This window comes from Aythya ferina (assembly GCF_964211825.1).
Source record: "Aythya ferina genome assembly, chromosome: 4".
Classification (NCBI taxonomy): Eukaryota; Metazoa; Chordata; class Aves; order Anseriformes; family Anatidae; genus Aythya; species Aythya ferina.
Window position 1 is genome coordinate 32,746,761 of NC_140300.1, and position 12,168 is coordinate 32,758,928.

The 12,168-nt window shown below is 37.1% G+C and overlaps 2 protein-coding genes across 7 annotated transcripts in view; one reads left to right on the forward strand and one right to left on the reverse strand.

Annotated features, from left to right (window-relative positions):
• Window positions 1-12,168, forward strand: part of LOC311436519 (uncharacterized protein) — a 55,029-nt gene that overhangs the window by 23,360 nt on the left and 19,501 nt on the right. The window lies entirely within an intron of this gene.
• PDE5A (phosphodiesterase 5A) overlaps window positions 1-12,168 on the reverse strand; it is a 134,851-nt gene that overhangs the window by 9,522 nt on the left and 113,161 nt on the right. For all 6 annotated transcript variants that reach the window (XM_084518772.1, XM_084518770.1, XM_084518769.1 and 3 more), the window contains exons 12-18: window positions 11,007-11,153; window positions 8,806-8,931; window positions 6,896-6,990; window positions 3,446-3,533; window positions 2,197-2,297; window positions 2,030-2,107; window positions 443-506 (exon numbers count right to left, since the gene is read on the reverse strand). In XM_084518772.1, coding sequence (XP_084374898.1) covers window positions 443-506; window positions 2,030-2,107; window positions 2,197-2,297; window positions 3,446-3,533; window positions 6,896-6,990; window positions 8,806-8,931; window positions 11,007-11,153 — 699 coding nt within the window. The remainder of the gene's footprint in view (window positions 1-442; window positions 507-2,029; window positions 2,108-2,196; window positions 2,298-3,445; window positions 3,534-6,895; window positions 6,991-8,805; window positions 8,932-11,006; window positions 11,154-12,168) is intronic.

Genomic DNA, 12,168 nt, shown 5'->3' on the forward strand with positions numbered 1-12,168 from the left:
AGCTAGCCTTTAAATTTCTTTATATAGGTCTGTGCACAGAAGAAACACATGCATGTGCTGATACTTACTCTGACAAAGTAACATGGATAAAATTGCACAGAAGTGTCTTACCACTGGTAACAGCTGGAATGATCCACATAAAGGCCAGCTGAAACTAAATATTGTTGTATCAGTTGACTACCTTTTACTAACACTGAAATGTTACAAAAAACAGAGATTCATGATTCACCTTCAGACTAACCTACTAACGGGCTGACATAGCTAAATGCACAGATCTTGCTGCAAAGACCTGAGAAAGTCTTCAATCCACATTTAGCACTTTGAAGGACTGCTTCCTAAGGTTCTGTGTTCCACCCTTGCCTTTGCAATACAGGTTGGATGGAGGAAGCAGAAGACGTCATGCAGAGTTTGTATTTAGGAAGCCTTAAAATTAAACATATACCCGTTGCTGAACTGGCCATGGTTTGGTTATGGCTGATAAATCACAAGCAGTCATCAGCATTGCTCTACAGAAAAAAAAAAAAAAAAAAGAAATTTATGAATATTGTGAAATTTATGTAATGCACAAAGAAATTTATGAATATTGTGAAATTTATGTAGACACCAAGACAAGTGATTAGTAAATAGAATATCCAATTTCAAGGAAATTAAAGTCAGAAAAACAAGTGAAATTAAAGCAAAGTTATAATGATGTCCAAGGCTTGCTGATGTGGTAGACCCTTTCACCTGTGTGAAATGAGCACATGGAAATGAGCAAATCTGTATCAACTCATTTGGTGGATTCACATCAAATGAACTGTTTCATTCTATTTTGCGACTGGACAGACAGCCCATTTGCTCCTGGCAGCCGAAAGGACCAGCTGTACCCTGGGATGCATCAGGCTCAGCACTGCTAGTGGGGCGAGGGAAGGGATTGTCTTGCTCTGCACTGCGCTGGTGTGGCCTCACCTTGAGCACTGCGTGTGGTTTTGGGCACCACAAAATAAGAAGGACATAAAACTATTAGAAAGCATCCAAAGGAGGGCTACAAAGATGGTGAAGGGCCTGGAGAGGAAGACGTCTGAGGATCAGTGAGGTCGCTTGGTTTGTTCAGCCCAGAGCAGGGCAGGCTGAGGGGAGGCCTCATGGTGGCCTGCAGCTCCCTCACGAGGGAAGCAGAGGGGCAGGAGCTGAGCTCTGCTCTCTGGGGACAGTGACAGGACTCGAGGGAACGGCATGGAGTTTTGACAGTCTGTTCAGGGCAGTGGGCACAGCCTGGCGGAGTTCAAGATGCTTTTGGACAATGCTCTCAGACACAGGGTTTGAGTTTTAGGTGGCCCTGTGTGGAACCAGGGGTTGGACTCAATGATCCCTAAGGGTCCCTTCCAACCTGGAATAATTCTGTGAGTCTATAATTTATTCCTCCCATTAACAGTGACTACTATCTTTATTGGCAGTATGAGGGTCAAGGACTGAAACAGAAAAAGACATGAATGTGATTAAATGAGACAGGTTTTTAAAGGCACTGAATTTGAAATAGGACAGTCTTCCTTTCTGAGACAGCCTAGGTAAACCTGCTTTTCCCTAGCTGTGCATTACAAAGTGTCTTTCTATGATTAACAAATATATATATATGTATATGTATATATATATATATATATATATATATATATATATATATATATATAATTTTTCCACTTCCAGTAAGGAATCCGTTTAAAACAAACTGCCAGTCCTAAATCTTTATTTATGGGTGTCAACAATTCAATTATTAAGTATAAAGTATCCACAGCAAAAGAACATGGTACTTAGGAATCCTATAGAATAGAAATGCTTCTGTAACTCCACATGCTACTTAACAAAAATTATTATTATTATAGGCTGCAGGCTTGGTAATTCACACCCAAGAAGTGATCTGTGTCACCTGTACCAGTTTGTACACATCCAGAGCACACAGATCTGCTGGTTTTAATGTAGTTCACAACAACATGGCACGGAAAATTGGGCACCTAATATTAATTGACTTTTTAATCATTTTGCATTTACTTACAAAAATAGCTCCTTCTGCATAGGATCTTCCCAATTAAATTGCTTCTTCCTTAGAAGTTCAAAAAATTCTCCTCTCCTCCTTTAAAAGAAGTTAAAAGATTTTATAGTGTGCTGACACAACACAAATATCAAGCAGCGACTGCCCAGCCAAACTTGCCTCTGACTTACTTTATGTATAGTGCTAGGTCTGTGGCAAGAATGGCTTGTTTTATCATTTTCAGTGTGGCCTTGTATTCCTCAATGGAAAGGCTGCTGAGAATCTGATTTCCCTTTACAAAACAAAACAACAACAACAAAAAAACAACAGCATTACTGGTAAAATAGGCAACAACACACCAGTTTGCTAAAATCTGTCTTAGATACTGAATCATTCCAAGTTGCTTATTGGTATCTGCTGTCATTCTTTTATCTGCTTCCTTTTGAGGATTCCCCAATTTAAAAATAAAAATTCCAGTCTTCTTGAGTAATGGCAGAATGAAAGCTGTGCAGCACAGCGTCATAACTGACTTTTACAAAATGAAACTGCAGGCAGAGCAACAGCAAAGCCTTTAAGTCCCTTTCATTCATAAAAAATAAATTTGCCATCAGCTGTATCAGAGCATTTCTCTTTCCTTTTTCCCACCCTTCCCTTAAGCACAGGAATGGTAACAGGTTCCACTATCTGCCTACACACCTCACATAAATTAAAATACTCTCCTTTCATGAAGCAACATAAATAACAAGCTAGTACATAGAAAGACAAGATCAGCAGCCCATTGTCAAACCAAAGCACTACATAGTTGGTGACATGGCAACTTGCCTCCACATTTTTCCATATTTTCCTGTCTGAACAGGAGAGAATCATTGCAATACAAAGGATGCCAGAAGTATCACACCTGTGATACATGAACATTGGAGACACACAGCTTTGAAATGATCATGCATGATGAATAACTGGTCTTAGAATTAGTTAATAATAGAAGAAGAATGTAGCTTTATTTGCATATTTACTTAGCTTAGGTTTGGCTTCACTTTGGAATGTAAACATCAAGCAGTGTTTGGTTTGGTCTCATCAGGACTGCTCTGTGTATGTGTAGGCCGGAATGTTTTTAGAAATGAAAGCAAGAACTTGGGTTTGTCCAGTGGTTCATAAGAGGTCATGAAAATGGCAAGAAAGCTTTTTGTTTCCTTTGGTCGAAGGAGGCAGGTATTCAAGGATATTAGCAAGAATTCCCTTATCAGGCAACAGTTGGAAAGGTTTGGTGGTCCTCAGAAATGGAACCGTGATCTCAAAACTGCTGCATTTGTTTTCTTTACCCAAAAAGGAATACAGATCACTTTAGGAATGTATAAGAGCAGGAATTTATCCAAAAGCTAAAAATAAAAAGTAAAATTGGGAACAGTTTCTTTTCAGCATACACAAAAACGAGGCACTCACTGGACTATTCAGGATCATCAGGCATTGATCAAAATGGTGATGCTCCATGATAGAGTGGCAATAGAGTTGAGCCAGTGGATGTTCACTTCTGAAGAGCAAAAACACCAATCAGATGGAGAAATCAAATTAAACATAATGCTCATCCAGAAATAATTTCCCTTTTAATGTCCTCTTTTTATTATCTGTTCATCCCCACCCACCAATGCTTGTTTTTAACCAGTTCCTTTCCCCCTTCTGTATGACTGGCTAACAAGATGAATATATTTGGAAAGGTGTAGGAAAAGTACAGATAAAAAGACAACAGTGTTACTTAGAGCACTGACAACTTCAGTTTTCTGCCTTCCATTACCTGTAGAGACCAGCTGCACGCAAGGAATGTGAATGTAAAACGAGGTCTTGTAAAGGGGTCAGAGTTCTTCCACAAAAAGGAAAAGCAACAAGAAAGGTTTCTTCACCAAGAGAATGTAAGTGAGTTTCAGTTTCTGTTACATTTTGCACACCTGCCTGGCATATTTCATCAGCTATACTGAGCTTGCAACTCATAAAGCAGACCTGATCTAAAGCCCACAGATGTCAATGGGTAAGTTCCTGCTGGCCTCAGTGGACTCTGGTGCAGGCCCCCAAACGTTGCGCAGATAATTTCCTATTGGGCTGTAGCAAGTGTACTGATACTTCGTCACCATTCTCATGACCAAACTACTGCAGTATCATTACCTTCCCTTTGTCCAGGGCAAAATCCAAAAGGGAAACAAGATGTCAGTTGGACTACAGGCAGTGGAAAAACAGCATAAAACCAAGTGTATGGATACAGAATTTAAAGTTTAGTCTAGAAAAAAAATAATTACTGTTTGAGTAGCTTTAGACAAAATACATAAAATTCCTCCTCTGAGGATTTCTAATTTCCCCCGTTCCTCGTTGCATAACTTTCTTAGCTTTTGCTACTCTGTCTTCATTTTCAAATCCTGTTCCCACATTGGTTACCTCATATCTTTAACTAAAACAAGATTCTGTTGGAAGTCTGTTTTGCTGCTTATCCTGAAAATATCACTCTAATTATAATCTGACCTACAAACGTTTAATCATGTGAGAAATTCTGTTTTAGTGTACAGTTCCGTAAGACTTTTGGTATGGTTAAAGATCATTCACATGATTAAGTGGTTGCAGGATTGAGTCCCTATGTAAAGTACATGCACACAGAAACTCAAAAGTCATGAGAGGAGCCTCCAGGGATTTCAGAAGCACAGAAATGTGGAGAGAAAGATGGAAAGACAAACAAAAACGCACAAAGGGAGATTAAAGGATGCAAGTCCCTGGGGATTATGGGCTGGCTGCCCAGCACATCCTCTGAGACCACTGCAAGAGGAAAATATACAGCAAATATGCTTGCGTGTTTCTGTTAGAAAACAAATTGTAGGACTGTGCCAATGCACGCTGAGTGAAATTCCCATTGAGTTAAATGGGATGCATGCTATGTCCCTGAAGTTCATCTTGATCGAAGAGAGAAATATGTGAGAAAAATCTTACGTTATCTTCCCAAGTAGCGCACCAAACTAGAGCTTGCTCAGTACTTACAGACCCTGATTGTCTGGGAAGACACAAGTGCTGGAAATAAACTCAAGCTCCTAGTTCTGTACTACATAGCATTTCTGTTAAACCACCAAGCCAGGGCAAAGGACACCACTGCTTTCAGAACACAGTGGTTTGGTTATGCAGTTTTCATACTCTGTGCTTGCCTACTTTACATGTGGGTTTGAAAAAAAAAAAAAAGAAAACAAAAACCTCTGCATATCTACAAAAGACCTTTAAACAGTTCATTTCCTGTAATTTCTGCTACCAGGACCATTTTAATTTTTGAAACAGTTGCTTAAATAAAAAGAAAAAAAAAATCATATGCCAAGTCCCCACTTGCTCTGCTTCCAAGAAGAAACAAAAGGGATCCTTTTCTAGAAAAAAAATTGCTTTTCATTTAATTTAAATGTGGAATTTAAAAACAAAATTCATGGAACTGTTTTGTTGAAAAAGAATTCAGCTGTGATCATTTCTGCTTTACAGCATGTATGAATGTTAGATTTTGCTGTCTATGACACTTTCCCAGGACATTTTTGAGAGGAGATGACGCATCTCCAGATGTCTTCCAGGAAATTTATTTTTAAATAAATAAAGCAAAAAATAGCTAGCCAGTTCTAATCACTGCAAGGCTACAAGTTACTGCTGGATTCCCCTATTTTCCCCATTAGGGAACTACAAAAAGGTTACTCTTTCAATTTTGTGGCCTTTTTTTTTTTTTTTTTTTTTGCTTTACACATTTGGTCTTAGTGTTATTTTTGACACGTATCTGAAAGGCAGGAGCTTTCCTTCAGCTTACTTATTTTCTGCCTTTCAGTATTCTCTGCCTGAAACAAACTTTTCTTCCCCTAATATCTTACTTTACACACAGCGAGAACAGTTGACCACTTCTGCCAAAGGTAGCTTCAAAACCACTCCCCAGCTCTGCCAGAAAAAGATACAAGTATACGTTTCTGGGTATCTTCTCCCCATCTCTGGTCAGATCAGGACACATCGCTGTATCACAGGAATACCATTATATCATGTTTTAAGTCAAGCTATTTATTCAATCAAAGAATCATGTAGTGTTATCTGAAGTGAATACTAAATTCACTGAAAAACACATTTTGTGCTGATCTGAAACTATTAATAAATTATTAAAAAAAATAAATAAAATACGGAGAAAATTTCAGAAGAGTTCAGATGATTTTATTTTGCTAACTTCAATCTGAAATATTTTGTTTAGTAAAGACTTTTTGTTTCAAGGCATTAAAACACATCTTGCCTTTTTGCTTTGTAAAGGCTTTTCTGTAATTTCAGACTTGATCAAAAGTTAGAGTACAGATAACCCAAAATGATGCCAACCAATCATAAATTTGTAATGTGGTTTTAAATATATGTCCTATCCAAATCAACTCTGAATTCTGGAAAACCATGGCTAAATCATGGGTGAAATGATCCGAGTTCCAAATGGTGCGGTGACTGCTCTGTGTCGTCAGGATGGCTCCACAGCTCAGCTCTGGGCTGGCCCAGGATAGACGGGGAACAGCTGGCTGGACAGCAAGCAATCTGAAAAGCTGCACGTTTTTGTCATGCTGTCGCTTAGAAGCTGGGACCTTTTGCTATCTCTGTGTGGGAACTGGGGGATGGGACATATGGAACAGCAGCAGGAAGATGCTGCCCCTGCACAGTCTCTGAAGAGTTCAGGTCATCTGCCATCGCAGTTAGCTAGCTCAGCGAGGTTATGTGTCTTTGGCCTGTTTCAGACTGTTCTTGCACTTACTCCTATGTAAAGACCTTCCTTTGCACAGTCTCACATTGTCAAATCAATTAGACTGTACTTAGTTTAGTTCTGTGATTTTATGTATTCGATTGTTTTTATTTAACTTCTTTCAGGCTACTTACCTTTGTATGTAAGAGTTGTTCACCCCTCTGTGATCCAAATCATGGCTTAGAGCTGCTATCAGTAAAGCCAGTGTTTCTAAGTCAGTCAGTTTGCTCTATATGCAAAGAGAAATACAGGAAGTGAGTTAGCTTTGCAACAGGGATTTATTTTGCACAATGTGTTTTATATCTGCCATCTTGTCTTCACCTACATAGGTGATACAGCTCTGGGCAAAAGAGGCCACAGATGTAAAATTATGTGCCAACAGTAAATTTTTTTTGTTTGTTTGTTTTTAAGTTCTGGCTCCATTACTTTTAGTTCAGCTCCTATATAACCTCAAAGTTAGGCTACATTCCCTAAATCAGTAGAAAAAAATACAAATTTCCCAAATGTCCATGGAATAATCAAGAGGGAAAAATGGCATGCTCTACATTGATCACTGGGCAAATACATTAACAGAAGTTCAAAACCCATGGATAACAAAATTAAGCAACATCAGATTCATTACTAAGAGCTTATTCTGGAGCTTCAGCAAAGATTAGTGGAGAGGTTACAGTTTCTCTTTCAAGAGTATTTCATACCATGAATGTTGTTCAATAGAAATGAATAGAAAATTTACTTAAATGTGAGAAACAGAGGTTGGACAAAACTACAATATTCATGCAGCATTTTTTTAATGGGATGAGAATAGCAGGCGCAACAGTCAGGACAGGAATTTGAAGAACAGCTAGTGACAGCACAGCCACTGAGGGGCTGTGCCCTGTGTACAACCAAAAATTCAGATTTTCTTCAAGCAGTTACAACTTCTGTGGATTGTGTCTGTGTTCTAGATAATGCAGCCTGTCCTTAGTCTAGTCAGATCAGTTTGGAAATGACTGATTTTATGTTTCTCTTAGGAAGATGTGTGTCCTATTGCTTGTTTTTCCTCTCAGATGAAAGGAAATTGAGAGACTAATGTTCAATGCAATTTCTGAGCCCAGAATCTAGGACATGAAAATGAGAGTGGAGTGAATCCAATGCAGTTAGGAATAAAACAATTTATGGAAATTGCAGTGGAGACTGACAGGATTCCAAAAATAGCAAGCAAGCTATCAGAAGCATCTGAGATTGCCATACTGCACACAGAGCAAATCTACCATGTCCCATTCTTTTCCAACTAGAAAGAATATGAATGTATTTGCCTTTGTCTCTTCATAAACCAACTAGTAACAATGGTGCGAAATCCAACTGAGAAACACGTTGATTCAAAATGAACAGGAACATTTTGTTTTCTTCAAGAAAAATAAAAAGTAAAACTGAAAACATATTTTGGAAAAGTCTCGAATGCAAGTTTTTCTTATTTTTGGGATTATCTGGCTCTTCAGTATTTGTAACACAGTATGATTAGACTGTTTTTGAAGTTATTAGTCTTTTAGGTGGAAAGCTGAAACTTTGTTCAAAAGCACCGAAATGAGCATTTAAATGTTTATCTCTAAAAACGTCCTATTGTTTGTCTACAGCTGTATTCAGCTCTGTGTATAAATTTAAAAACAAACAAACAAAACGTGTTGATTATAAGGAAGCATCATTGAAACCTATATCCTTTTCTTATGGTCCATTTGATCCCTTTCTTCTACAGCCTCTAGACTTGCTTGCAGCACATGCATTGACTTTTAAAAAAGATATAATGCTAAACATGCTTTATTTGAGATATTCCTATTGTGAGCATCCACCTGAAAGTTTCCAGAGGATTTACCTGAAACTGGATACATAACAACATGGCAACAACTGAATAAACCAAGCACTTAAAGCCAGAAGTCTTCTGTAGAAAACTCTGATTTCATTAGCGATCCGGTAGAAGGATGAACATCTTAACAACATGACAATTGGAACTCTTCATCATTACAGAAGTTAGCCAGAAGGTTCTTAAACTACAAACAGCAAAACATACCTGAATTTTACCAGACTTTAAAGCTGCAAACATGCACTGTGCTGTATTAAACGCATGTCTCCAATTGTGATAAGCAACATTTTTCCGATAATTTTTCTTCACACTTAAAATCCATCTGCAGAGAACCTTTAAGAAACAGTACCACATAGTTAACTGTAAATATATTTAAAAAATATTCTTTTTAGGACAACAAATCATCCTCAAGATACTTTTGCAAACTCTCATACAGAAAAATTTCCTTTTACCTCAATTAAATTCAAATATAACAACATACTTGTATGTCATTCTTGTCAATATAGATAAAAATGTGCTTACAACCACCAGTTCAGCCTCTCCTTGAGTATGTAACACTTGTGGTTTTGTTTTTTTATTACTACTGGCCAAATGTTAGTATCTGTTATGTTAGTTAATAACTGTTGTTAATTCAGAAACTGAGTTATATTGAGCTAAGTGGGAGAAAAAAATACTTGCTTGTAACAACATATGTCATAGAGACAATTTATTTTTGAATTGCAGAACTCTCTTAAGAGTTGTTTTGACAATGAACATGTGGCTTTTCACCCATATCAGCTTGTCAAAACACAAGCAGTTTTGGACTTTGGAAAGCAAGTATGATAGAAAGGCAGCAATTACTATATTGCTAGGTTGTATTTTCTTATGAAGGAAGCAAGTATGTCCTGGATCTTTTACACAAAGCTATTACAAGCTGTGGGTTATACTTTACTTAAAAAAAAGAAAGTGAAAGGCATGAAGGCCAGATAGTAACTGGATGTGTACTAATGCAGATCCCTTGGTTTAAATGTGTACAGCATACTGCTGGATGTTAAATGCTGTTTGAGGACCTTGGCCTTAGATTGTTCAAGATGAGTTTTAGTGTTCCTAGTGAAAGGTGGCAGAAATGAAAATCCAGTGTCACTCATACAGATGAACAATTATGCACAGACAAAAGCAGCAGTATTCTGTACCTTTTCACTGTTAAATAAGGAGTATTTTGCTAGTGCCAGTTATCTTTAGCTCTAGTATGGGAAGACAGAGGTGTAGCTTCTAAGATGTTAATGCTCTCTTGCTTCTACCGATATACGTACCTACATGTCTATTGTCATGGTGATATCTTGTTGGTTCAAAACCAGTAGAATTGCTCCACTCTGAATTAGAAGTTACACCCTCTCTCTGTTGGGTTATACCCGTTAAAGAGGTACAAGTTTTTGGCCTTACTGCAGAGGTAAAACTAAGTACTGTGATATTCAAGAGATCAGACTAGGTAATATAGTACTGCTTTCTGTGCTGAAACTCTACACATCTAAATTGTCCTATAAGCTGGTGATCTAGAAATTAAATACCTGTTCTCCCTTGCTAATCTGTCTATGCAGTCCTCCAAATGAATCTTGCATTTTGATACTAAGCTTTGGAAGTTTTATCAAAAAATATAAGAACAAAATTTAAAGGATTTATAAATGAATGTTTTTATTAATAGAAGTCATGTGTATTGACTGGAAGGCCCAAGAGATCACCTAGTCTAACTTCAGGGCAAAATCAGAATACCTGTCTAGATCACCAAGGACAGATGCATATCTACAACTAGGTCTATTGGTAAAAGCCTCCAGTGGAATTTTCACAGTCCACTTAAGTAATCTATTTCAGTCTTTACTATCTCCATAAATATAAAGTCCCCCTAACATCTAATCTAATCTTTTGTGGGGGAAAGACTAAGCTATTTACTTCTCTTACAGCCTTATATGGACACAGAAAACCTACATTACTGTCCCTTTTTTAACAGTCTTTCACTTACTGAAAAGTCGCTAACATCTTCCTCCTCAATATTCTGTTTTCTGGAAAAAATCAGCTTAATCATTCAAACTTTCCTAAATATCCTAAAGTGTTAGTTCTCTCCCCAGATTTTTTAAATTTAATTTGTATCTCTTTGTATCTCTTCAAACATGAACTACAATATAGTTACTCCATGGGCATTAAACACTACTCCTCTGCCAGTGAAGAACAAAATTTGCCTTTTTTTTTTTTTTTTTTTTTTACTGTGGCACATTACTGACTTTTACACTGTTTCTGATAATAATAGTCCTGAAACTAATCTTTAACACAGGTTTTCACTTATTTCTATACTGTAGGCTTGTTTCACTATTATCTTGATTTTCCAATAATTAATTTGTCTCATTATGTGAAGCAGCATCTGACAGCTGTTATACCTCATGTTTCATTTGGAAATTCTGCACCAGATTGAGGTCTGTGAACATTCGAATTGTGCACAGTGTTGTTTCAAAATCCGATAGCTCAAAATCACTGAAGTTGAAGTCAGTTAGGTTGAGAGATTGTGCAGATGGTACTACAGCAGCCTAGAGAATAAGAGAATAAAACTTAGCATAAGAAAAGAGAAATCATAACATAACTATCTGCTTTTTCAACAGAGAAGTAGTGAGATACTAAATTTTAACTTCCTTCACGTTATGCTGAAACCTCATAAGTACTTCTCATTTATCTTTCCTTAGCCTTACTTCTTTAACATTGCCTTATTTGCTTCCCAGATTTAACAAACACTTTTTCCATAGATCAAGAGGATAAGTAAAGGATTACACGGTCAAACAGTCTGTTATCTAAGTCACCTAAGAGAAATTACAACTAAGAGTACATATGAAATTGGGAGATTGAGAAAATAAGGCAATGTAGTTTGTTTTTATGAAAATACAGACATCAAAATCTGTAACTGTTGGTGTTTTTCTGAAAATGGCGAGGAAAGATGTCACCGTAGACTTGTTAGAACAAAGATTTCCTAGCAGAATCCATATTCAGCACTGCGGAAGCCAGAACCTGTCCACAGGCAGAGCTTTCTCAGGGCTAAAAACCTGAAAAATTAGGGTTTACCTCTGGTCAGATAATATTTAAAACCCTTGAATAACGTTTTTAATGTATTTAGAGTATAATCATACACCTTTACTTTGAAATTCTAAAGTAGACATGCAAAAAAACCCCCCAACAAACACTATACTTTTAAAAATCTGTAAGTTCTATCAATAATCTTCCAACTCATCTCTGTGTATCACAGCTCTACATTTTCTAGTTATAAAATTCAGAGTATATGTATCAATTGCCCCTCAAAACGCAGATGTTAAATTTGTTAACACGTACATGATTTCTTATGTTATAGATTAGAATCAAATAAAATTAATATCATTTTTTTCAGTAAATAAAAAGGTGGAGTTTTCAGTACTACTTCTTTCCAGTTGTTTTACTTCAATATGGTTTAAAAGAAAATCAGGTAAAAGCGGGATGGCTAAAGAAATAAGTGTTTCATTTGCTTTGTAATATAGAGCACAGGTTGCAGACAGTATCCATGCCCAAAAGCAGTGACTG